The following is a 27,128-nucleotide window of genomic DNA, read 5'->3' as shown; positions in this document are numbered from 1 at the left end:
TTTGCTGTAATTTAATGCTTTTGAAACTCCCTGATAGATAACATACAAATATACATTCAGAAAGCTATCAATAACTTAATTTTTAACATAATTTACTGATGTAATTCACATCATAAAATTCACCCATTTAAAGTTAAAACTCCCTGGGGACTTCCCTGGTGGTCCAGTGGTTGAACTCCATGCCTCCAGTGCAGCTGCTGCAGGTCCAGCCCCTGGCTGGGAAACTAAGACCCCACATGCCGTGCAGCACGGCCAAAAAACCTTTTTTTTAAGTTAAAACTATTGAATTTCAATGTAAATAAATTTACAAGCCTGGTTAATTAGATACACACCTTTTCTTCAAGTGTTCGTAGGATATTTCCAAAAATGATCTTGATACTAAGACACAGTTTTGATATACTTCAAAACACTTTAAAAATGTCAGCCACTACAAATGAGAAAATATTTCGAACAAATTGGGGTTAAACAAAGAAATAAAACCAAAAATAACAGAAAACAACAAAATGAGAAACCTATGTATCAAAACCTATAGAATGAGAAGAGCAATGTGATCATCTGGGATTGTTCTTTGAAATAACCAAGAGAATTCACTGCAAGTCAGACTAATCAAAATACAGAAAACAGGAATATACACATTAGAAATGGAGACTACTAGAAGAAAGTACCCTGCACTTCTGTACTTAAAGTTTTAAATGAGAACTTTTGGCCATGCTGTATGGCATGTGGGATCTTACTTTCCCAATTGATAATTTTAAATCAAAGTAATGTTCCAAGTAGAAAGTCAATACCTCAGACTAAGGACCTTTTTATGTGATGGGTCTAAAGACAGACTGGCTGAGGAGGTGACTCCGGTCTGGTAAGGACACCCTGTGTCTTGGTAAATCCCTAACTTGTGCGAGACTGAGAATCAGATAATGTTTCCTCTGAAACATGCAAAAATGAAACTGTTTCTGAGTAGAGTTAGGAAAACTGGATTTGCTCAACACTATGCTTTTCTCAGAAGTTTGAAATATTCTTACCTTAAAGCCAGAAGGGCAGAAAGAGAACTACACAGAAGGCTACCTTGCTTTCAGTGCCATGCCGCAATTTTTAAAAGAACTCTTGTTTTCAGCAAACTTTAGACCCACTTGATGAGGTTGCTGCCCTCATCGCAGCCACTATCCACGATGTGGACCACCCCGGGAGGACCAACTCCTTCCTGTGCAATGCCGGGAGCGAGCTGGCCATTCTCTACAACGACATGGCTGTGCTGGAGCACCACCACGCGGCCTTGGCCTTCCAGCTGACCACCGGCGATGACAAATGCAACATCTTTAAAAACATGGAGCGGTAAGAACAGTGAGCTGGAAAGTATGTTTACTTTTGCTCTTTAAAAAACAATTTGTTAAGATATAATTAGGTACTATACAGTTCACCCATTTAAAGCGTGTGGGGTTTTTGGTATATTCCAAGTTGTGCAGTCTTCCGTATAGTCGACATTTACATTTCCATCACCCCCAAAGGAACCTCGAACTCACGAGCAGTCACTGTCCTGCCCCCCCGGTAGGCAGTCGCAGATCTACCTTCCGCCTCCGTAGCTTTGTGAGTTCTGGGCATTTCAGACGATTGGAAGCACCCCAGGATGTGGTCTTCTGTGTCTGGCTTCTTTCACAAGCATGATGTTTTCAAGGTTCAGTTCCGTTGTGTCCTGAACATTTCAAGACAACAGTGTAAGGCTAACACCTTGATAGATTCAGAAGCTGTCATCTTACATCTCTGCCTGGCAGACTCCCAACATACTCTGCCCAGCAAACGTCTCATGTCTGATTGGTGACGCTGTGAGATTAGTGTCTTCTCTTCTTGATGGTGCCCTCACTGTCTAGGGTGGGGCTGTTAGAAGTGATCTGTCATGAGGAATACTTACTAATTGGGATTTTAAGGAAAGTTATTAAACCTAAGGGATTAAAAAAAAAAACCTTTTTTTCTATGTTTTAGAATTTCATATGTGGACTTAAAGGTTTTTCCATAGTTGCTTACATATACATCAGTTATCACTGGAAAATGCACAAGACCCTGACAGCTATGCCTGTCTCCAGGGAAAAGAACAGCATAGCTGCATAGAGTTCAGTTTATACTCTTTGTACCTTTTATGTTTTTAATTAAATGGTTTCCATCCTCAAAACATAAATTTTTAAAATAAATATAAAGGGCTAGAGGAAGAGGCATCAGGTACGCACCATTGATTCTCTCAGCTTTCAGATGGTTCACCCTCTGTTTCTGGGCTCTAAGATTGTTGGGTCTCAAGGTTCCTCTGTGTGGGATATATTCTTAATAACCCCAGCTGGCTATGTTCTAGCTTTTCTTTAATCTTAAGAACTACATGCCTTTTGCTTATGAGAACACTATGAACACTGTATGTATAGTCTTACGCATGTGCTGTGCTTAGTCACTCTGTCATGTCCGACTTTTTGCAGCCCCATGGACTATAACCCGCCAGGCTCCTCTGTCCATGGGGATTCTCCAGGCAAGAATACTGGAGTGAGTTGTCATGTGCTTCCCCAGGGGATCTTGGGATAGAACCCAGGTCTCCCGCATTGCAGGCAGATTCTTTACAGTCTGAGTCACCAGGGAATCCCAAGAATATTGGAGTGGGTAGCCTATCCCTCTTCCAGGGGATCTTCCCAACCCAGGAATAGAACTGGGGTCTCCTGTATTGCAGGCAGATTCTTTACCAGCTGAGCTACCAAGGAACCCCATAGTTTTGCCCAAAGATTCTCATTTTAACTTCTGTTCAGGTTCTCCTTACTAATAGCAGTCTAGGCAGCAACCTTTAACCTTCACATTCTTTAAAGCATGGCCTGCCACTGCTGCCCAGTTCATTAGAATTTCAGCCGCAGTGGACACAGGGCCTAGATCACAGCTGGTTTCCAGGAGCACCTGTCTGGTCTGGATCAGTAATCAGCAGCAGCCTCTCCTTTTTTGTCTGAAACAGGAACGACTACCAGACGCTGCGCCAGGGTATCATTGACATGGTCTTAGCCACAGAAATGACAAAGCACTTTGAGCATGTCAACAAATTTGTCAACATCATCAACAAGCCCTTGGTAGCATTAGAAGAAGAAGAGGTAAGTGAGCTGACTGCAAATGGAGTCTGTGTTTAGGGCTCTTCCTCCTGTGTGTTGTGGGGAAACCTCGGCTTAAGAGATCATGAGTATTATCATCCCTGCACTGGGCTCACTGCATATAAATACTTTTTTAACCAATGGAAATTAAAGTACAAAGACCTGGCAAGACATACAAGAAAAAGCATGACAATTCTGAAGGGACTTGACGATAGAGAGGTGGGCCATTCCTGCGCCCTTGTTCAACAGTTGCCCCGTCCCCCGCCTCTGAGTACTTTGGGGCCAGTTGGAGACCACGAGGTCTCTCGCCAGCCACTGCCCATTGTGCAGCCGACCTGTCCTCTGCTGATTTGTGTCACAGGAGGGTGGGGGTTGGGGAGGCTCCTGGACTTGGACCACAGGGTGCTGGTGGTGTTGGATTTAAGGCATGGAGTCCAGAACTTTCTGGCAAGAGAAGAACATTAACTGCTTCCCCAGACAGGAGCCCACAGCTGAGAAAGCAGGCATTCTGAGTTCTCGGCTCTTTTTCACCACTTGCTTGTCTCTAGTGGGCACAGTAGCCCTCGAGGCGCAGCGCTGAGGACACGGCACAAGGTGTGCTCTGGATAAACAGCACCCGCTACACTAGGTCAGTGTGAGCGCAGCACCCGCCTGAGGCCCACAGCTGCCCGACCACCAACCCCAGGCTCCTCCCCACTCCTGTCGCCCCCTGCCAGTCTTCACCGAGCACAGAGACGACTCATCCTAAGATAGCCCCTGAACTCCAGCTCTACTGCTGCAGCTCAGTTGTTTGGCCAGGGCTTCTGTCTGTCCCTGGCTTTCTAGCTTATCACCCTTCAGACTTGTCCCTGTCTCACCTGAAACCTGCTGAGAACTCTGCTCTCCTCACCCTCTCCAGTCTGTCAGACTTTACGCCCTTTCCAAGGACTCAGTCATTCTCCCATGCACAGATACCCCAGCTGACCCCACCCCACAGAAAGAAACCACGTACCTCGCAGACTTGGCTTCCTCCATTCATTCTGGGAAGTTTCCAGACTCAGCAGAGTTTTCATTCTCCTTGACAGTCATGTTCCTCCTCTCTGCTGTCACTACTTAGATTTTTACTGAGAGACTGGAAACCAGGATCCAGTGGGTCATAGCAGGTGGAAGAAAATAGTCACCCAGCGGGCAGTACAGAACAGTAGTCACACACCTGCACAGAGAGAAGGGTCAGCACAAAGCTGGTGGGCAGTGGGAGATGAGAATCACTGAGGTCACGGTGTCTGTCACTTTTGAGGAGACCAGGCAGCCTGGGCTCAGGGTCCCCCCCACCCATCTTGTCCCCACCGAGAGGGGATGACTGTGACTGCTTACAGAAACCACGTGGCTGACTCCTCTGGAAGCTGCTTGGTGGCTCAGAATCAGAGGAGATGCTTGCTCATGTCTTTGACCTACTACTCACTCTTCCAACCTGAATTTGTTTCAGAGGCCCCTCACCCCATGGGCTGAGGCTCCATATCCAGAGGGGCTCCCTGTGAGTCAGACACAGGCACTACTGTGGAGAGACAAGAGTCCAGACTAGAGGCAGGGCTCACGCATTGATCCTGGGCCAGCTCAGTACCTCTGGCTGAGTCTCTTCACCTCTCAGAGTCCTGTCATCCTCATCTGTAAAATATAATGGTAAATTATACTGATTTTCATGCCTACCACAAGATATCTTTGTGAGTGCAGATCACAAGACCATGACTAAGTCCTCTGTCCACCATAAAATGTGAGGGCAGAGTTTAGGAACATCAGTGTATCCGACACGCTGTGCACACCGGTGGCGGACTCCCAGGATCATGCCTCTCCCAGGGCTGGGTGGGGAGCAGCAGAGCCCCTGGCGGACCACAGGACCGTCAGTGGCAAGGGCAGAGAAAGGTTTCACTTTCCAGTTCAGTGTTTTTTAATGAATGTAAATAATACAAGATAGAGCCAGTCTTTTGAGTACTTAGTGAGTGATAGAACAGAAAGAAAAGGCAACTGTGAGAAACAGAGAAAGAGTCAAGATGGGGAAAGGTAGATATGCCAGCCTCCAGTGCTACGCTGTACTTCCGGGTTCTGCTGGAATCTCACTGGACCTTGGTTTTCCCCACTGCAGAGTGAGAGCCAACCTCAGAGCATCCCCGGCACTATTTTGAGAGACCCTAACCGTAGATCCCAGACAGAGCCCCACCGTGGTTAACGGTGGGGCCACAACAGTAAAACAGAGCTTGGTACCTGGGGTCCCGTTTTGATTGCTTTGAATTCCACTCATGCTTTAGGAAACTGATAAAGATCAAGAAGCCATAAATACCATGCTCAGGGCTCCAGAGAACCGGACTCTGATCAAAAGGATGCTGATCAAGTGTGCTGACGTGTCCAACCCCTGCCGGCCCCTGGAGCAGTGCATCGAGTGGGCTGCACGCATCTCAGAAGAGTATTTCTCTCAGGTAAGATGCAGCTTCTGAAGTTCCCTCAAGTAAAAGAAACACCATGAGGACCATAGGAAGTAATGGACTTAAAACTAGAAGTGGAGTTCTAAATGAAATTCTGTCCTTGAAGAACATTGCTTAGATTACAGGCTTACTGGCAGTGAATTCTGTTAGTTTTCCCTTATTTGAAAATGTGTTTTATTTTGCCTTTGCTTTCATTCTTTCAGGATATTTTCAACACATATTTGACGTTTTCTCCTAATAACACTTTAAAGATGTTATTACACTGTTGGCTGCCCCTCCCAGTTTCTCTAGGTAGAAAAAAATTCTCATGGGGGAAAAATATATATATATAAAATGGCTAAAATTTTTCCAAATTTAGTGAAAGATAAATCTGTATGCATATGAGAAACTCAACAAATCTAACCCATGCCCAGGTATGTCATACTCGAGCAGCTACTAGCCAAAGATACAGAAACAAAATTGAAATCACTCAGAGAAATGACATATTACTTACACTAACTTCATGTCAGAAACTATGGAGGCCAGAAGACCTCAGAACATCATCTTTAAAAAGTTGTTAGGAGAAAACTGTCACCCTAAAATTCTGTAACCAGTGAAAATATCCTTCAAGGATGGAGGCAAAATAGACACTGTCAAACTGTGGAGAACGGTGTGGAGGTTTCTTAAACTCTCACTAGGAGTAAAAGTACCCTGTGACCCAGCAACTCCACTGCTGGGCGTCTACCCTGAGAGAACCGGCACTCAAAAGCTGCATGCACCCCAGCATTCACTGCAGCACTGTTTATGATAGCCAGAACATGGAAGCAACCCAGATGTCCACTGACAGATGAGTGGATAAAAGAAGTTGTGGTGTGTGTGCGCTCAGTCGCTTCAGTAATATTCCATTGTATGTAAAAGGAAAGAACTCGTCAGTTCTAATGAGGTGGATAAACCTAGAGACTGGCATACAGGGTGAAGAAAGACAGAAAGAGAAAAATATCGTATATAGTGCATATATGTGGAATCTAGAAGAACGGTGCTATCTGCAGGGCAGAAATAGAGATGCGGATGTAGAGAACAGACTTGTAGACACAGCGGGAAGGACAGGGTGGGACAGACTGAGAGAGTAGCGCTGAAAATGGTGAATCACAAAACCACAATGAGATAGCACGTCACGTCTGTTAGAATGGCTGTTATCAAAAAGATAGGAAGTATTGTCAAGGATGTGGAGAAAAGAGAGCCCTTGTGCACTGTTGGTGGGAATGTAAATTGGTGCAGCCACTATGGAGCTGCCTCCAAAAATTAAAAACAGAACTACCATGTGATCCAGTAATTCTACTTCTGGGTATTTATCCAAAGAAAACAAAAGCACTAACCACCCCAAAAGATACACACACTCCCACATTCACCGCAGGATGACTTACAGTAGCCAAGTTGGAAGCAACCTAAGCACCCATTGATAGGTCAGTGAGTAAGGTGATGTGGGTATGTGTGTGCACATATAATGGGATATTATGTAGCCATTAAAAAGAATGAACTCTTGCCATTTGGTTTATGCTAAGTGAAATAGAAAAAGACAACTATTATATCATCTAACTTACATGTAGAATCTTACAGAGAACAAATTTGTGGTTGCTAGCTTAGTGGATGCAAGATGGTTAAAGGGAGTCAAAAGGTACAAACTCCCAGCTATAAAATAAAGAAGTCATGGGGTTGTAATGTACAGCATGGGAACTGTAGTTAGCAACTTTCAAATATGCAGTACTGTATTACTAAGAGAGTAGATGTTCAAAGTTGTAATTATAGGAAAAATTCTGTAATTATATATGGTGACAGATGTTAAGTAGATTTATTATGGTAATCATCTTGCAATATACAAAAATTTTGAATCATTATGTTGTACATCTGAAACTAATATAATGCTATTTAACAAATTCCTCAGTAAAAATAAGATAAGAACACTTTAAAAAATGATAAATAGCTGGGTAACTATAAAAGTTTTTTTCCTTGGAATTTCTCTAAATACATAGGACTATTTTAAGTATAAGTTATAATACTGAATTGTAAAGGATATAATATATGTAACCATAAGCTATATGGCAACTATAGCATAAAGGATAGCAGAAAGTAAAATGGATCTACCTGAATCCAGGGTTTCTACATGTTACATTAAGTGTTATAGTATTAGCTCAGTAGACTGAGAAGTGAAAGATATATTTAGTAATCCCAAAATGTATTTAGTAATCCCTAGAGCAATCAGTGTACCTTAAAAGCTAATAGATATATTACTATAATGGAATTCTAAAATTTATTAAATTATACAAAAGCAGCAGGAGAAAACAATAATAGAAAAAACAGTCAAATGGGAGCTCCAGCTCTACTCATCAGTACTTACTTTAGTGGACTAAACCCTCCAATACAGATCATCAGGATGGATCTTGAAAAAATAATCCCAACTACATGCAGTCTACAAAAGACACACTTAAAATATAAAGAACAGAGAGGTGTAAAGTGAATGGATGGAAAGAGATATACCATGGAGACTGTAAATATAAAGATTAGAACGGCTATATTAATCTCAGACAAAACAGACATCAAGACAAAGAATAGTACCAGAGATAGTGAGAGACGTCATAGTGATAAAAAGTCTTATAGGAAGACATAAGCATAAGTGTGTGTGTATCTAATAACAGAGCTTCAAAATAAATGAGACAAGTACAACATGGTTGGAGATTTTAGTACCCCCTTTCAGCAATTGATAGAACAACCAGATTAAAATATCAGTAAAAACACATAATCCCAACAACACTGTTAACCACCTTACCTTACTTAATGTTTATAAAACACGTATCACATGTCTACAGAATATTTATTAAGGACACTGATATGTTCACCAATATGCATCATGCTGGGTCACAGACAAGATTCAGTAAATTTAAAATAATTGAAATCATACAGAATCTATTCTCCAGGCACAGTGGAATTAAATCAGAAATTAGTAAGAATAAGGTACCTAGGTAAACACCAAATATTCAGAAACTGACATTTCTAAATAGTCTAAGGTTCAGATAAAGGAAATTAATCAAAGTATATTAAAATTGTGGGATGCAAGCAAAACAGTTATCAGAGGGACATTTATAATTAGTGGAAAAGCCCTAAAGTTAACATCTTAGGTTTCAGTTTAAGAAACTAGAAAGAGACAAAGTAAACCCAAAGTAAGTAGGAAAGAAGTAACATAAGAGCAAAAAAAATGAGCAAACAGTAAAGAAACACTAGAAAAAATTGAAGGGCAAATGGTGGAGTAGAACGACTTGAGCTCATCTCCTCATGAAAACCCCAAAATCACAACTGCTGGACAATCTCATCAAAGAAGGATTGGCACCTACCTAGAAAGATGCTCTACACCCAAAGACCAAGAACCACAAGACAGGAGGACGAGCACTTTCACGATGTAATCAAATCCCACACCTGCTCAGGTTCTCACCAGAATGAGGTCTGAGCCCACGTTAGGCTCCCAGCCTGGGGGTCTGGCATCGGGGGGAGGAGTCCCCAGAGCGTTTGGCTTGAGTGCAGGAGCTCCACAGGACTGGGAGAGACAGACTCCATTCTTGAGGGCACGCACAAGGTTTCATGAGCACTGGTGCCCAGGCCAGAGCAGTGACTCCGTTAGAGCCTGAACCAGACCTACCTGCAGGTTTTGGAGGGTCTCCTGGAGGTGGGGGTCGGCTGTGGCCCACTGCAGGGGCAGGAACACCAGTGGGGGAGGCCCTGTGGTAAATTCCTCAGCTGAGCTCTCCTAGAGGTCACCGCTTTGGCACTGAGACCTGTCCCCACCCAGCAGCCTGCAGGCTCCATTTCTGGGACACCCTGGCCTTCTTGGATTGGAAGAATCAGTATTATCAAAATGACTACTGCCCAAGGCAATCAAATTCAGTTCAATCTCTCCCAAATCACCAATGGCATTTTTCACAGAACTAGAACAAATTTTTTAATTTGTATGAAAACACAAAAGACCCCAAATAGCCAAAACAATCCCAAGAAGGAAAACCAGAGCTGGAGGAATCAGTCTCCCTGACATCAGGCTATATTGCGAACCTATAGTCATCAAAACAGTGTGGTATTGGCACAAAAACAGAAATACAGATCAATGGAACAAGATAAAGCCCAGAAGTAAACCCATACACCTGTGGTCCTTAATCTATGACAAAGGAGGTCAGAAGATACAATGGAGAAAAGACGGTCTCTTCAATAAGTGATGCTGGGAAAACTCTCAGCTACATGTAAAAAATGAAATTAAAACATTCTCTAACACCATACACAAAAACAAAACTGAGTGGATTAAAGACCTAAATGTAAGACCAGATACTATAAAAGTCTTAAAGGAAAGCATAGGCAGAACACTCTAACATAAATCACAGCAATATCTTTTTGGATCCACTTCTAGATTAATGAAAAAATAAATGGGACCTAATTAAAAGCTTTTTGCACAGCAAAGGAAATCATAAACAAAATGAAAAGACAACCCACAGAATGGGAGAAAATATTTGCACATGAAGTGATTGATAGGGATTCATCTCCAAAATATATAAATAGCTAATGTAGCACAATATCAAAAAACCCAAATAACCCAATAGAAAGATAGTGAAAGTGAAAGTGAAGTCGCTCAGTCGTGTCCGACTCTTTGCGATCCCATGGACTGTAGCCCACCAGGCTCCTCCGTCCGAGGTATTCTCCAGGCAAGAATACTGGAGTGGGTTGCCATTTCCTTCTCCAGGGGATCTTCCCGACCCAGGGACCGAACCCAGGTCTCCCGCATTGCAGGCAGACGCTTTAACCTCTGAGCCACCAGGGAGCCCTAATAAAAAGATAGCCAGATCTAAATAGACATTTCTTCAAAGACGACATACATGTTCATCATGACTAATTATTAGAGAAATACAAATCAAAACTCTAATGATTTACCACTCACAGTGGTCAGGAATGTTCATCAAAGTCTTCAAACAATACATTCTGGAGAGGGTTTGGAGAAAGGGAACCCTCCTACACTGTTCGTGGAATGTAAATTGGTACAGCCATTATGGAGGTATAGAGGTTCCTTAAAAAGCTAAAGACAGCTACTATATAATCCAGCAATCCCATTCCTAGGCATATATCCTAAGAAAATCATAAAGTATACATGCACCCCCGTGTTCATTGCATCACTATAATAGCCAGGACATGGATGTAATCTAAATGTCTATCGACAGAGGAATGGAAAAGAAAATGGAATATTATTTAGCCATAAAAAATAAAACAATGCCATTTACAGCAACATGGATGGACCTAGAGATTATCATACTAAGTGAAGTAAATCTGAGAGACAGATATTAATATCACATCAGCTTTTATGTGACATCTCAAAAAATGATACAAAGGAACTTATTTACAAAACATAAACAGACTCACAGACTTCAAGAGAAAGGGATAAATTAGGAGTTTGGGATTAACAGATACACACTACTGTATATAAAAGAGATAATCAACAAGCTCCTATGCACCCTCCACCCGTTGCCACACATGCACCAGGGCAGAGATTCGCACGGAGCTGACCCTGCTGAGCCAGCACTGGCCTGACAGCAGAGGCTCCACCACAGCAGAAGCCCAGACTTGGCAGTATTCCCCACTCATCCTCTGCCCAGAGCCCCCGACCCTGCCTCCCACACCTCCTGGGGTGTGCTCCTGGCCCAACAGCTGGTGTAGATGGTCCCTGCCCTGCCTCCCAGGAAAGCCTGGCCTGAGCAGTCACAGCCAAGCTTGTGTGCCTCGGCCCCCAGGCCTGGAACAGCAGCAGCCCCTCCTGCTGGCTCCTGCCCTGGCCCGGAGTCTGGCACCGCCCACCTGCACAGGGAGCCCAGGCCTCTTCCTTGGCACTGTCCCCAGCACTGTCCGCAGCTCCTCGCACAAGCGTGTCTCTGCAGCATGGTGCTACGTGCAGAACGGCCCTTCCCGGGAAAACCCCCAGAGGTTGCCTGTTGTCCTCCAGTGGAGATTTCATGTTGAGAGCTGTAGCGAATCACTGTCACTTCCAAGGAAAGTCACCTGCCTTCAGCTGTGGAGCCAGTTCTTCCAGTGTCTCGGGCCTCGGACCCATCGATGTGCAGGGCGAGGTGGCCGTAACTTCTCACCAGTCCCTGCCACCCTGCTTGTGATTGCCAGGCCTCGGAAAAGACAGAAGCAGAACGGAACCGGGGAGGCAGCTCCTGGCCAGCTGTCCAGAACAGCCCTGGGCTGGGGGGACAAGGAGGACTGGCCCGGTTTGCCCTGTGGGAACAGCTCCAGGTATAAGCGTTGGAGGGACAGGCTTCCAGCCCCAAGTGTAGGTCTTCTTTTGCTCCCGTGGAACACCTGAATTCTGGTCCCCGTATTAGACGCTTAACAGAGGTCCTTCACTTTCCCACAGCCCCACATGGCCCACAGAGCTCATTCACAGAGCCAGGTTCTGGCTGATGGCTGAATGCACTGCATACCTCCCATCCTCAGCCCTTGCTCTCACTGACCACTGTCCAGAGAAGCCAGGATTGGTCAGCAGGTCCACTCGTCCCAGGATCTCCACCCTCCCTGCTGGGTGCCCCTAGAGAACCAATTCCTGCACCCACACCAGGCTTCCTAAGTGTTAACTCCCAGCCTGTCTTCCGTGTTGAGCTGCCCCTTCCATCACTTTCCCACTAGCTGCCCACAGGGGCAGCCTGCCCAGACCAACAGAACAAATACCCTGGACCCCTGAGGATAGCTGTGCCTCCAGAGCCAGGAGATGGTTCCAGTCCTCTTGCCTGGCTCACCCCAGCCATACTTGGTCCTGCACTCAAGACCCCTCATCCTGCCCCTTGGGTAGCCATCTATTTAACTCTCATCCTTGGCTGCCTGGCTCCCCAGGGATCTCTCAGTGATTCCCATGGTGCTGTCAAACCCTCCAAGTTCATACCTCACTCCAGGAAGGACCCCCTGCTTCTTCATCACCCTTTGGGCATCACTTCATCCTTTCTCCTGGATCCTTTGATGAAAGCAACATGAGGAAAACAAAAAACAAGAAATTCCCTTATATCTTTTAAGATAAACTTGCGTCCTACTTCCCACTAGGATCTTCATTATATTTCCAGTTTTGTACACATACTATTGGAATACTGAAGATGTTTCTAAGGGTCTATCAAAGTACATAAAATCTTCATCCTAGAGCTTTTTTGCCTCAAGGGTGTTTAGACCTTTTTAAAATGAAACAATCTGGCCTGAGGTAAGAAGCAGACACTCGTCCCTTCTCTGTGAGGGGGGCTGTTTCTCACTCCGCACTGTGGCCCTGGGTCAGGCCCCTGACATGCCCACAGGTGGGAGACGGCTGGGCAGACTGCTGTGCTCCTGCAGTGCAGGAACTCCACACAACACCTGCAGGAGCTTCAGCAGGAGCCTTCAGGTGCTGAAGATGTAGGTTGGGTGGTCCCGTCGGGGACAACATAACATGTCATGGAGGGTCCGGGTGCTTCGCTGGCGCTGTGACCGGCTTCTCCCACGAGCTCCCTGGGCTGCCCGGAAAGGCTCTGGTGGAGGGAATGCTTCTGGTGGGCATGGAGCCTGGTCCTGGGGTCTCCTAATTCTGGCATTTTCTGCCTTGCAGACAGACGAAGAGAAGCAACGGGACTTGCCTGTGGTGATGCCGGTTTTTGACAGAAATACCTGCAGCATCCCCAAATCCCAGATCTCTTTCATCGACTACTTCATCACAGACATGTTTGATGCCTGGGACGGTAAGAATGCACCGAGTGTATCTCCCTCAGTAACGGGGAGCCCACGTTAAGGACCGCATAGTGCTGTTCTGACTGTAGAGTATGTTCAGCGGCTCAGAGTGTGCAGAGGCCGAGAAGCCAGGCGCTGTCAAGGAGGTCCCGGCAGGTGGGGTGCTCTCTGCTTTCTCCTCAGCTGCCCCCGGCTCCGGGGCTACCTGTTGTCCCAGTCGCAAAGATGAGAGCATTGAACGTGGGGCTGAAGGGGCTGCTGGTCAAAAGCCTGGGATTCAACATTCTGAGGGAGCTCTTCCGCTGTCCCCTCACCCAGCTTCTCCACCTTCTCCAGTAGCCGACCTGAGGGCAGGCTGGTCTCTGACGGGGGCACGGCCCTCCTTGTAGCCCTCAGCATGGGCGGAGCCCCCTGGCAGGTAGAGGGCTTTTAGGCAAGGGGCCCCTGCCGGGAGGCAGACCCATGTCCAGTCTGGATCCCGTCAGCAGGAGACGAGCCCATGCTGAGAGGCAGGGGACGGAGGACTGAGGTGGCGGAAGGCGCTGGGGCCTCGGGCCAGATTGCAGGCTCTGCTCACTGCTTCTGGGCCCAGACCAGATGTGGCCACTCCTGGCCCAAGTTTTCTTCACTAGCTTGCTGCTCGTGCCACGAGCTGCAGGTGGAAGGGGACAGGCTCAAGGAAGGGGGATGGGACGCCCCAGAGAGCTGGTCAGGGCTGGAATCAGGCAGCCCAGGCCCCAGGGTGCTGATTAATGGTGATAAAACGGGCGAGCCCCCTCCACTCTGTCCGCTGGTGGCAGAGGCGCGGCAGGCACTGGGTGCAGATGGGGTTTCAGCCTATCGTGGGCCGTTCCATGTCTGCCGAGCACGGAGCACTGTCCCCTCCTGTCTGTCCCTCTCCTTAGAAAGCCTCCATGTGCACCCCGGGAAGGTGCAGTCTTATCACACTCCTGTCTTTCTTGCAGCCTTTGTAGACCTGCCTGAGTTAATGCAGCATCTCGACAACAACTTTAAATACTGGAAAGGACTGGATGACATGAAGCTGCGGAGCCTGCGCCCGCCTCCCGAATAGTGCGGTACCCCTGTGGTCACCAGGGAAGGGCGGCCAGAGTTCCTTTCAGTATTAGCCAATCAGCCCCCCGATGCACAGAGCCTACGAGAGCACCCAGGGACGCGGTCACCTTTCCTAACCACCACCTGATGCCATTGCCGTAGAGCGAGGCTTCGTCCACTCACTGCGCCAGCCTGCTGCTGGGGCTCTGCGGAGAGTCTCAGAGAACACGGCTTGCATCAGCGTCCGTCTGTCCAAACCTGAGCTCGGGAGGCCCAGCCAAGGACGCTGACAGAGTTTCTGCTGATGACAGAGAATTTCTTGTTGCAGTTTCTCTCAATTATATTCAGCGCTTAAGAAGAGCTAATGGCAATAGGATCTTTTCCACATCATAGAAGGTGCAATCATTCACTTTGGAACACTACTGAAAGTGACTTCTCTTTTAAAATTAAACGGCAAATGAAAAAGACAAAGAAATTCTGAAGTTGATTATTAATATCAATTATTAAAATGTTTTATTTATTTTATTAGAAGTTCACTATTTTCTATGAATTTAAAAATACTTCAAAGCCAAAGCCAACTTTAGATGCCATGACCAAATTTACATGATTCATAGTCATTAAAAATACGTATCACTTGGTGTATAGACTTATTTTCATAATGCAAATTTAAAATAAATGATACATTTTTACTGCACTATAGAAATATCTGTGTATGTTACGTGTACCCCAATGTTCATCGCAGCACTGTTTATAATAGCCAGGACATGGAAGCAACCTAGATGTCCATCAGCAGATGAATGGATAAGAAAGCTGTGGTACATATACACAATGGAGTATTACTCAGCCATTAAAAAGAATACATTTGAATCAGTTCTAATGAGGTGGATGAAACTGGAGCCTATTATACAGAGTGAAGTAAGCCAGAAAGAAAAACATCAATACAATATACTAACACATATATATGGAATTTAGAAATATGGTAACAATAACCCTACATGTGAGACAGCAAAAGAGACACAGATGTATAGAACAGTCTTTTGGACTCTGGTAGAGGGCGAGGGTGGGATGATCTGAGAGAATAGCATTGAAACATGTATATTATCATATATGAAACAGATCGCCAGTCCAGGTTTGATGGATGAGACAGGGTGCTCCGGGCTGGTGCACTGGGATGACCCTGAGGGATGGGATGGGGGGGTTCAGAATGGGGAACACATGTAAACCCATGGCTGATTCATGTCAAAATATGGCAAAAACCACTACAATATTGTAATTAGCCTCCAACTAAAATAAATTTTAAAAAATAAGTAAATTTCTAAGTGAAAAAAAAAAAATTTGTGTATGTTAGGCTTTTCTGATTGATGTTAATTGGGAAAACTTTTGAAATCCAAGAAGGCACAATGGTTGTCTGAGGAGGCCTTACAAATAGTTGAGAAAAGAAGAGAAGCGAAAAGCAAAGGAGGAAGGAAAAGATATACCCATCTGAATGCAGAGTTCCAAAGAGTAGCAAGGAGAAATAAGAAAGGCTTCCTAAGTGAACAATGCAAAGAAATAGAGAGAAACAGTAAAATGGGAAAGACTAGAAATCTTTTCAAGAAAATTAGAGATAACAAGGGAACATTTCATGCAAAGATGGGCATAATAAAGGACAGACATGGAATGGACCTAACATAAAAAGATTAAGATATCTAAATTGAAGATATGAAGAGGTGGCAAGTATATACAAAAGAACTATACAAGAAAGATCTTAATAACCCAGATAACCATGATGGTGTGATCACTCACCTAGAGCCAGACTTCCTGGAATGCAAAATCAAGTGGGCCTTAGGAAGCATCACTACAAACAAAGCTAGTAGAGGTGATGGAATTCCAGTTGAGCTATTTCAAATCCTAAAAGATGATGCTGTGAAAGTGCTACACTCAATAAGCCAGCAAATTTGGAAAGCTCAGCAGTGGCCACAGAACTGGAAAAGGTATATTATTATTGCAATCCCAAAGAAAGGCAATGCCAAAGAATGTTCAAACTACTGCACAATTGTACTCATTTCACATGGTAGCAAAGTAATGCTCAAAATTCTCCAAGCTAGGCTTCAACAGTACGTGAACAAAGAACTTCCAGATGTTCAAGCTGAATTTAGAAAAGGCAGAGGAAGCAGAGATCAAATTGCCAACATTTGTTGGCTCACAGAAAAAGCAAGAGAATTCCAGAAAAACACCTGCTTTGTTGACTACACTAAAGCCTTTGACTGTGCAGATCACAACAAACTGTGGAAAATTCTTAAAGAAATGGGAATATCAGACCACCTTACCTGCCTCCTGAAAAACCTGTATGCAGGTCAAGAAGCAATAGGTAGAACCAGACATGGAACAACAGACTGTTTCAAAATTGGAAAAGGAATATGTTAAGGGCTGTATATTGTCACCCTACTTATTTAACTTATATGCAGAGTTCATCTTGTGAAATGCCAGCCTGGATGAAGCACAAGTTGGAATCAAGTCTGCTGGGAGAAATATGAATAACCTCAAATGTGCAGATGATTTGCCCCTTATGTCAGAAAGTGAAGAGGAACTAAAAAGCCTCTTGATGGAAGTGGAAGGGGAGAGTGCAAAAGCTGGCTTAAAACTTAACATTCAAAACACAAAGATCATGGCATCCAGTCCCATCACTTCATGGCAAAGTGATGGGGAAACATGGAAAAAATGACAGACTTTATTTTCTTGGGCTCCAGAATCAGTGCAGATGGTGATGGCAGCCATGAAATTAGAAGACGCTTGCTCCTTGGAAGAAAAGCTATGACAAACCTATACACTGTATTAAAAAGCAGAGACATTACTTTGCCAACAAAGGTCTGTATAGTCAAAGCCATGGTTTTTCAATAGTCATGTATGGATGTGAGAATTGGACCAGAAAGAAAGCTGAGTGCTGAAGAACTGATGCTTTTGAACTGTGGTGTTGGAGAAGAGTCTTGAGAGTCCCTTGGACTGCAAGGAGATCAAACCAGTCAACCCTAAATGAAATCAGTCCTGAATAGTCATTGGAAGGATACTTTGGCTACCTGATGCGAAGAGCAGACTCATTAGAAAAGACCCTGATGCTGGGAAAGATTGAAGGCAGGAGGAGAAGGGGACGACAGAGGGCGAGATGGCTGGATGGCATTGCCGACCTGATGGACACGAGTCTGAGCAGCTCCAGGAGATAGTGAAGGACAGGGAAGCCTGGCGTGTGGCAGTCCATAGGGTCGCAGAGAGTCAGACACGGCTGAGTGACTGAACAACCACTAGTGGCCCCAGAAGCGCTCCAAAGGGCTCTTCTGTGCAGCAGCCAGAGCCCCAACACCAGCTCTGCAGGCGACTCCCCAAAGTGAAAGAAATCGGACTTCACACTTATTTTTCCTAAAACTCTTATACTTGAATTTCTAAAAGTCTGCCTTATTTTGTATACAGTGTTTCTATAGAATATTCCTGATAAAAAACAGAGAAAATGGAATATTTCGTGAATTGACATTTTATAACTAATATGTTTTCATCTGTATTTGGAGTCTTTGATTCCAGAAATTTATAACAGTTCTGTATCTTCACATTTTGAACAAGTTATAGTACCGTTTAAAAAAAAAGACAACAGTGACATGTCAAAGATCTTGCTGTTTCCTTTAAACTTGTATGCTTTTTTTCCAGATAAAAATGAAATTAAAGTATTTGTTTTAAAGAAAACATGTGTCACCTTTTCTTTGAAGTCTTATAGTTAAAATACTCTATCTTTTTCTCCGTATAAATAAAGAAGATACCTTTTTTTTTTTTGACAGAAGAAATAAATAGTTAAATGACTTTTTGGGGTCACTAAGGGCCAGAATATGTTGAAGAATTCTCAGCGATACCTTTAATTCACCACTAGGTGCCCATTCAGAGAGACCATGTGCCCCGGAGGGCTGGCAGAGGGGCTCCCAGGGATGGTCCTGGCTTCCTGATGCCCATTCACTCTGGAGGTCTGACAAGGCCAGCCCTTCAGGGTCTCTCTAAGGAAACAAACCCCGCCCTTTTCCTGTGTGGAGACAGGTGACCCAAGTTGGTAACTGTTGACTGACGTGGGAAGAAAGTCCTCTCCCCTCCAGGAAAGAAGAGAGTGATCCCACGAGGAACTCAACCATGATGAGGCAGAGATAGAATAATCAGCAAGAGACTTTAGGATGAAAGCACTTAACATGTTTGAAGCAATGAAAACCATAAGGTAAACCAAGGTAGTTTTGGAAAAAAAAAATCTGAAAAAGAACCAGAGAGACATTCTAGGCATGAAGAACATAGTCATTAAAACAAATGGAAAACTTCTGTGTAGGTTTACCAGAAAACCAGACATAACTAAAGAGAGAAGTAGCCAATTGGAAGATTTAAGGAAATGACTCAATGTGTAGCACAGAGATTAAAAATGGAAAATGTGAAACCAGTGTTAAAATATGGAGGGTAGAATGAGATGCTCCGAACTGTGTCTAAATTAGGTGATCTGGGGGGGAGGAGAAGTGGGGAGAAGCGCTGTCCAGAGAGCGCCTGGGAGTCCCTCCAGACCTGACAACCAACTCCTCATGTTACAGGGCACGTCAGATCTCAGACAGGATGACACAACACCGTGAAAATGCAGAGTGTTCGGCTTCAAGAGAAAAACCTGAAAGCCGTGAGAAAAGACAGATCACTTACAACGGAACGAGCGGTAGACTGCCATCAGAATTCTTATTTGCAACAACAAGACAAATAGTATTTCAAAATACTAAAGGAAATTGTCAGCCTAGAATTACATACCAAACTGGTTCAAGAGCGAAGGTAAATAAAGATTATTCCAGACATGCACATATGTTAATCATGAACAGAACACTATGGGGAAAAAAAACTGCTGAAAGATGTACTTCTTTAACGAGTTCAGAAAGAGGAGGTGGGGTATCTATAGAAAGCAATGGTAAGCACAGATTGGTAAACATCCAGACAAAATTAAGTAGGTATAGTTGGGGGAGCAGGGAATAATAGCAAGAAACAGGTCACATTCTGAGGTTTCAGGGTATTTGAATTTGGGGGGAGATTATTCAACCTGCTCGGCTTCCCAGGAGGCTCAGTGGTAAAGAATCTGCCTGCCAAGCAGGAGATGTGGGTTCATTCCCTGAGTTGGGAAGATCTCCTGGAGGAGGAAATAGCAACCCAATCCAGTATTCTTGCCCGGGAAGTCCCATGGACAAAGCCTGGTGGGCATTAGTTCATGGGGTTGCAAAAGAGCTGGACACAACTGGGTGACTAAACCACAATTCATTACAGACGGTGACACCCACCCTGCTCTCTCTCTTGTTCTTATCTGCTTGCTCTGATGAGGCAAGCTGCCATGCTGTGAGCTGCCCTGTGGAGAGGCCTACATTGTAAAGAAGCCAGCCTTCAGCCCACGGCCACCATGGAGTCATGCAGCCAACAATCATGCGAGTGTGCTGGAAGCAGATTCTGCCACAGCTGGGTCTTTGGATGAGACCACAGCTGCAGCAGACACCTGAGACCCTGGGCCAGAGGACCCACCTCAGCCACCCCCAGGTTCCTACCCACAGAAACGGGGAGATGGTAAACACTGTTCCTTGCCAGTAAATTTTAGGATAGTTACACAGTAACAACTAATACACAGACAATACACAGCAGTTAAAAAGAATGAGGTAGAGCTGCAGATGTCAACAGGGAAAGGCTTAAGAATACTGAAAGAAAAGGCTAAGTTGCAGTATGATACCATTTGCGTCAATGTTTTGAATACCCGAAACAATACTCTATTGCTCATGGAAAAATTAATAGTAGGAGCATTAAAACGTTCAGGAAGTTTACCAAAGCTGTGAACTGGCTTGTGTGATACCAAGCTCCTGGTGTAGACACAAACTAGAAAAGCAAGTGCTTTTCCCTCCATACTCCCTTAGGTTCCCCTGTAAGATGCAAGGGCTTTCCAGTAAAGAACCCACTTGCCAACGCAGGAGATGTAAGAGACGAGTGTTGGATCCCTGGGTCGGGAAGAGCCCCTGGAGGAGGGGATGGCAACCCACTCCAGTATTCTTGCCTCGAGAATCCCACAGACAGAGGAGCCTGGTGGGCAGCTGTCCATAGGGTTACAAAGAGTTGGACACGAGTGAAGCGACGTAGCACATACACGGGCAGAGATGCAAGTGTACAAGGCTCTATGTAGAAATGTTGCACAGGGACTTCCCTGGCGCTCCAGGGGTTAGGACTCTGTGCTTCCACTGCAAGGGGTGCAGGTTCGATCCCTGATCAGGGAACTAATGCCGTGCTGCGCAACCAAAATTAAAAGAATCACGTCATAAACGGAGAACACGTGAAGAGCTGTTGACTTTGCATTCTCCCCACTGGCAGCGCTGACTGCAGTGGAAGCAAGGGGCTCTGGGGTACAGCAGCTGACTCAGCCCAAGCCCTGATCTGTATTTTAGGGAGACTTTCCAGGAAACTCATTCAAGAGTTCTGATAAATCCCTTCCAGTGCAGCTAGCCTGAGGGGGTTCTTCAGTCTGAAAGTCAAGGCCCCCGACCATGACCAGGAGGGCACACTGCAACTTCACAAAGGCAGTGATCTCAGGGGCAGGGGAGGCACTGTCACTGGAGGGACGTTCAAAGGGACGAATCTAAAGCAGACACGGCAAAACGTTACCATTAGTTCTGGTGATGGGTATGTGCTGCATGCTAAGTTGCTTCAGTTGTGTCCGACTCTTGTGACCCATGGACTGTAGCCCACCAGGCTCCTCTGTCCATGGGATTCTTCAGGCAAGAATACTGGAGGGGGTTGCCATGCCCTCCTCCAGATCTTCCCAACCCAGGGATCTCTTACATCTCCTGCATTGGCAGGAGGGTTCTTTACCACTAGCACCACTTGGGAAGCCCTGGTGATGGGTATATCTGTCTTTTAAAAATGTATCACTGTACTCTTCTAAATGTTGAAATAGTTCATCATTTTTTTTTTTTAATGTGGTCACCATGCCTGGTGATTAGATGGCTAGGAGAATATGTTAAGTAGAGAAAGTCTAAGCGGTATATATACAACACAGGGAAGCCATATGAAAAAACAGTAATGAACTCAACTATAAAAATATTCTAGATACCAACCACAATAAATCAAAAGAAACGAAATGTTTCTCATTCATTTTACAAAAAGTGTACTTCCCAAAATACCGATTTTTGTGAACTCAATAACCAGTAGGAAAAAATAGGAAAATGATATGAACAGAAAGTTCAAAGCATAAAATGATTCCAGTTTATGCTAAGTCTCACTGATAGTGATTGAAATGCAAAGTAGAACCAATTTGAGATATTTCTCACTTTTAAGGTTAGTAAACAAAAGAGACAGTGTGGACACAGGCACTCTTACATGTGGCGGCGAGTGTAAACGGTATAACCTCTGGAGGGCAGCACTGCCGAGGGTGCCCGGATCACAACTGTAGGTGCATCATGGCCGAGCAGTTCCACTTCCAGAAACACCTTCCTAAAGCCATGTTCAGTCATGTCCAACTCTGTGACCCCACGCACGGTAGCCCGCCAGGCTCCTCTGTCCATGGGATTCTTTCTCCAGGCAAGAATACTGGAGTGGGTAGTCATTCCCTTCTCCAGGGGATCTTTCTGACCCAGGATTCGAACCCAGATCTCCCACACTGCAGGCAGATTCTTTACCATCTGAGCCACGAGGGAAACCCCAAAGATATGCTCAATATGTGGGAAAAGATACATACACAGAATTGTTTATGACAGCCCTGCTCGTACTAGTAAAAGATTGAAAACACCTTAAATGTCTATGATTTAAGAAGGGTGAGTAAATAAATGATGGTTTGTCCCTGCAATAGAATCCTATGCTTTTTTTAGGTATAAAAAGGAATGAGAAGGTTCCTCACGTGCTAATATGGAGAGATTGCCAAGATATAACAGAATAATGCACACACACGCTAGCATTTGTCTAAATGCTACATGAACAAAATCTCTGGCTATGCACACACGGAACAGGTGACATGGATTGCCTGTGGGGACCAGGGGTCACTCTGTGTCCATATGTGAATTTTGAACGGTGCTCCTGAGGAATGTAAAAGATCTGAATAAATGAAAAGGCAAACCCTACTTTCAGGATAAGTTAATTTTGTAAAACTGTCAATTTCTCCCTAACTTATTCTATGAATTCAAAGTCGTTTTAATGGAGTTGTCATTCTCACGTTAATCTATCATATGAAGGAAAATCAGGAACATTCTGAAAATGATGAGTGAAGAGAAAGGACTAGCCCAAGACATGAAAATAAAAAGCTGCCATGATTAAAACACTGAGACACTGACCCCTATTTACATGAATACATAAAACTGAATAGAGCCAGGAGTATATCAGAACAGACACAGGGGTTTAGTAGAATAGTACAGATGCTGCTTCACACCACTGGAGGGAAGATGGATTTATTCCATAAATGTTGTGAGGAGGACTACGTAGCTATCTGAGAAAGTGATTCCTAGTGGCCAGCGCTTTAGAACTGAAAATGAGATGGTTGGATGGCATCACCGACTCAACGGACACGAGTTTGAGCAAGTTCCAGGAGATGTGAAGAAAGCCTGGCATGCTGCAGTCCATGAAGTCGCAAAGAGTCAGAAAGACTTACCAACCAAACCACAACTGGTGGCCCTGAGGCTAAGACTCCACGCGCCCAATGCAGGGGCCCACGTTTAACCCCCGGTCTGGGAACGAGATCCCACATGCCACAACTACAAGTTCGCAGGCCACAGCTAAAGATCAAAGATCCTGCATGCCACAACTAAGACCCCGTGCAGCCAAAATTTTTTTAAAATTATAGAAGTGAAAATTAAACATACAAGCATTAGGAAAAAAATGAAGAAAATATCCTTATCACCTCACAGTGGAAAAGGCATGATATAAAATACAGAGTTTATTTCACAACAGAACAACAAAACCCTGCTAATTTCACCCAAGTTTAAGAGACAAGACAATCTGCCCCTGGGCCAAAGCCAGGAGGGGCTGGAGAGGGATGGGGAAGCTGGAACACAGCACTAACTCAAGCAACAACCAGTGAGATGGGGACCACAGGGAAACCTCAATGGTGTGCACCACAGCTGTTTATAAGTTAGAAACTGGGAACAATCAAAATGCCCAGCAAAGGGGACTGTTGAGAAGAAAAGTTTGGTGTGATTCCAAAACAGAGTTGCTTGCAGTCACTAAAAATAATGATTTAGCAAATCAGGGAAACGGGACAACCTCAAGGCTGTGTTATTAAATGAAAACTCATTGAAGAATATGGAATGACCCATTTTGGAAGGAGAGGAGAAGATTCATGTGATTAGGAAAAAAAAACTAGAAGGAAGGAAATGCACTGGCATTTTGTGGGGGCTGTCTGTGGAGGCGGGGGCTGTCTGTGGAGGCAGGGGTCACTGGGGCTTCACTGCCAGCCTTGTGCTTTTCTGGGTTTCTCTAAATGTAATACCTGTGGTTATTTCTATAACTCCAAGGTTTGAAATCTGAATGACGGATGAGGTGGTGTGAGTCCATAACCAGGATTCGAGAGGGGAACCACCAGTCCAGACGGGGATGTGACCGCTGAGGGCCTGTGGACACCAGAGGAGGGAGGCAGCTGGAGGTGGACTCTGGACTCTGCAGTGAAGCCTACCTCATGTTTAATTCTGTGGACACGACACAAGCTTGAGGCAGTCAGGGGCAAGGCGGGGAGGGGGCAGACGAAGGGCGCAGCTCTAGTCCCTGCTGCTGGGGTCCCTGGGGCGGCCGCGGGCAAGGCCTGAGCCCCCAGGCACTCCGAGCCGGGGGAGAAGCAGAGCAATAACCGTGTTCCACACCTTCCACCTCCTGCCTGAGCCTCACAGAGGACTCGGCAGGAACGGACAGTGGTGAGTGGGTGCTGCCCGTGTCTCCTCGGGAGCAGAGAGAAAGGTCTGTCTGCCCACCTTGTTTGAGCTGAACCTTTCCAGCAAGGGGAGAAAAAGGTCAAAGGAAAGTAGGAAGCAGTCTTGCTCCCCCATCTTCTTCAAAGAAATAACTGGATGTGGAAGAACGGGCTTCTGAGTCACAAGGAAACCTTGTCCCCAAGGATCGGGATCAGAAACAATGGGGAAAGGAGTTATTAAAACCATGGGCTCACAACAAGCTCAGGAAGAAGCTGAATAAACTTTGAACAGTTTGTCTCATCCTGCTATAAAAAGAGGAAATTTCAGAAAGTCAGGGACCATCACGTGCGTACAGTTAGAAGCCCTTTCACTCCACCGACACGGTCACGGCTCGCGTCACGAGAGAAAAGCGTGTCTTTGCTCCTCCCACAAGGCCTGTGCACCAGAAAACGAAACCTCTCAGTGCACCGGCAGTGTGGGCACTGCCAGCAGCTGGCTGGACACGTCGCCTCCTGGCCTTTGACCTGCTGCCCAGAGCCTGCCCTTCAGCAGTCTGGGCCCAGCACGCTGATTTTGAAAAGGTTTAACAGACACTCTCTTTGTAGAATGAAGGGCCCTGCAACATGGTGTTCTCACAAGCCACCCTTCCCATTTCCTGTCACCCCCACCTCACCAACCCCTCAGACCCCAGCTGAAAGGCCCCATTCTTGTCCCGTGGAAAAGATCCTATTTAAAACCGAGAAAAGGAGGAAACACACTCAGCCGTCAGGAAGCAATAGCATTAACTCAGGGGCCAAAAACAACACTGCAGGCCGAGAACAATGCAGGAGGCGGCGTGGGGAGGACTGAGGCTTCGCCGGGCGCTTCTGTCCCGGAGACTAAGAGGGGGCCCGAGCGCGAGTCGCTCACAGAGTGTGGAGTAGGCAGTGTTTCTAATAATAGAAGAAATAAGAATTTATCTGAGCATTTTCATATATTAAAAATATGTTTCCTTCTGGACAGAGATTGGCTTCACATGAGGCACTGGTCTCTCACTCCATTGTTCAGCTTAAAATATCCCCAGGTACCTAGTGATGTGGCCACAGACCTGCAGGTGTGGTGGAGCTCTCAAAAAGAAAATGATTTCGGAAGAGAAAAAAAATTTACCTTCCAAATGATTTTACAAAAAGTAAAGACTCAAGTTTCCCTTAAGATTAACTTTCAAAAACTGAAAATTAAAAATACTATTTTCAATAAGCTCCACTCCAAGAATGTAGTTTCCAGAAATTTCACACACAATTAAAAAATGAAGATAAAAAAGCTAATGGGAGGATAAAACATGCCAGGATGTCCCATAATTGCTCCAAGTAGCAGCAAGTTTAGCTTAGAGTTTCCTGGCAAAGGGAAAACAGAACAAGATCGATGTCAATTCTTAAAGAGATGGGAACACCAGACCACCTTACGTGCCTCCTGAGAAACCTGTATGCAGATCAAGAAGCAACAGGTAGAACCAGACATGGAACAATGGACTGGTTCCAAATTGGGAAAGGAGTACGTCAAGGCTGTATATTGTCACCCTGCTTATTTAACTTATATGCAGAGCACATCATGCGAAATGCCAGGCTGGGTGAAGCACAAGCTGGAACCCAGATTGCTGGGAGAAATATCAGTAACTTCAGATAGGCAGATGACACCACCCTTATGGCAGAAAGCAAAGAGGAACAAAAGAGTCTCTTGAAAGTCAAAGAGGAAAGTGAAAAAGCTGGCTTAAAACTCAACATTCAAAAAACAAAGATCATGGCATCCAGTCCCATCACTTCATGGCAAATAGATGGGGGAACAAGGGAAACAGTGACAGACTTTATTTTCTTGGGCTCCAAAATCACTGTGGATGGTGACAGCAGCCATGAAATTAAGATGCTTGTTCCTTGGAAAGAAAGCCATGACAAACCTAGACAACGTATTAAAAAGAGCAGAGACATTACTCTGCCAACAAAGGTCCATATAGTCAAGAAAGAAAGAAAAGAAAGAAAGTGAAGTCACTCAGTCGTGTCTTACGCTTTGCGATCCCATGGATTATAGCCTACCAGGCTCCTCCATCCATGGGATTTTCCAGGCAAGACTACTGGAGTGGCTTGCCACTGAGTCTAAGCTATGGTTTTTCCTGTGGTCATATACGGATGTGAGAGTTGGATCATAAAGAAGGCTGAGCACCAAAGAATTGATGCTTTTGAACTGTGGTGTTGGAGAAGACTCTTGAGAGTCCCTTGGACTCAAGGAGATCAAATCAGTCCGTCCTAAAGGAAATCAGTCCTGAATATTCATTAGAAGGACTGATGCTGAAGCTGAAGTTCCAATACTTTGGCCACTTGATGAGAAGGGCCGACTTATTGGAAAAGACCCTGATGCTGAGAAAGATTGAGGGCAGAAGGGGACGACAGAAGATGAGACAGTTGGATGGCATCACTGACTCAATGGACATGAGTTTGAGCAAGCTCCAGGAATAGTGAAGGACAGGGAAGCCTGGCGGGCTGCAGTCCATGGGGTCACAAAGAGGTGGGCACGACTGAGTGAGTGAACAACAACAACGTGACATAAAGACCTTAGAACAAAGCTCCAAGTTTAGGTTTAATGCTAACTCTCACTGCCTGCAGGAAGGCCACCATCTCTGCTTCACTGATGCTGGGGTTGCCTCCCGCACCGAATGCTTACCCTGTAGCTATCAGTGACGGTTTCAGCAATGGACAGGTGACCCTATCCTGCCCAGTAAGCCATAAGGAGAAATCTGCAAGAATGATTGTGAATCAAGTTCTCACTCCCCCCAGAGAGCCACAGAAAGAGTCTCTCTCTCTCTCCCCTCTCTCTAGGTGGGTTGGGTCTGGATGTGATACCCAGCACTGTTGCAG

At 45.2% G+C, this 27,128-nt stretch overlaps 2 protein-coding genes across 30 annotated transcripts in view; one reads left to right on the top strand and one right to left on the bottom strand.

The window, feature by feature from the left end:
* PDE8A (phosphodiesterase 8A) overlaps positions 1-18,064 on the top strand; it is a 148,383-nt gene extending 130,319 nt beyond the window's left edge. For 11 of the 21 annotated variants that reach the window (XM_086364375.1, XM_086364369.1, XM_086364368.1 and 8 more), the window contains 5 exons: positions 1,097-1,329; positions 2,972-3,104; positions 5,384-5,551; positions 13,182-13,311; positions 14,266-18,064. In XM_086364375.1, coding sequence (XP_086220501.1) covers positions 1,097-1,329; positions 2,972-3,104; positions 5,384-5,551; positions 13,182-13,311; positions 14,266-14,372 — 771 coding nt within the window. In that variant the 3' untranslated portion in view covers positions 14,373-18,064. The remainder of the gene's footprint in view (positions 1-1,096; positions 1,330-2,971; positions 3,105-5,383; positions 5,552-13,181; positions 13,312-14,265) is intronic. The other 10 variants (XM_086364373.1, XM_086364371.1, XM_086364366.1 and 7 more) reach the window with 1 other exon arrangement.
* LOC147349601 (uncharacterized) overlaps positions 1,340-27,128 on the bottom strand; it is a 48,847-nt gene continuing 23,058 nt past the window's right edge. The window contains exons 3-6 of one of the 9 annotated variants that reach the window (XR_015150019.1): positions 5,416-5,565; positions 4,455-4,745; positions 4,093-4,293; positions 1,340-1,687 (exon numbers count right to left, since the gene is read on the bottom strand). Coding sequence is in view for 1 of the 9 variants with exons in the window: in XM_086364422.1 (XP_086220548.1) it covers positions 4,194-4,293; positions 4,676-4,745 (170 nt within the window). In the remaining 8 variants the exon portion in view is untranslated. Of the gene's footprint in view, positions 1,688-4,092; positions 4,294-4,454; positions 4,746-5,415; positions 5,566-12,497; positions 12,567-27,128 lie in introns of those variants that run through there. The other 8 variants (XR_015150021.1, XR_015150020.1, XR_015150022.1 and 5 more) reach the window with 8 other exon arrangements.

Source organism: Bos grunniens, chromosome 21 (assembly GCF_055505025.1).
Source record: "Bos grunniens cultivar Pamir isolate PY7600 chromosome 21, Bosgru_T2T1.0, whole genome shotgun sequence".
In the NCBI taxonomy this organism is placed as follows: domain Eukaryota; kingdom Metazoa; phylum Chordata; class Mammalia; order Artiodactyla; family Bovidae; genus Bos; species Bos grunniens.
This window is presented reverse-complemented; position numbering and strand designations above follow the sequence as displayed.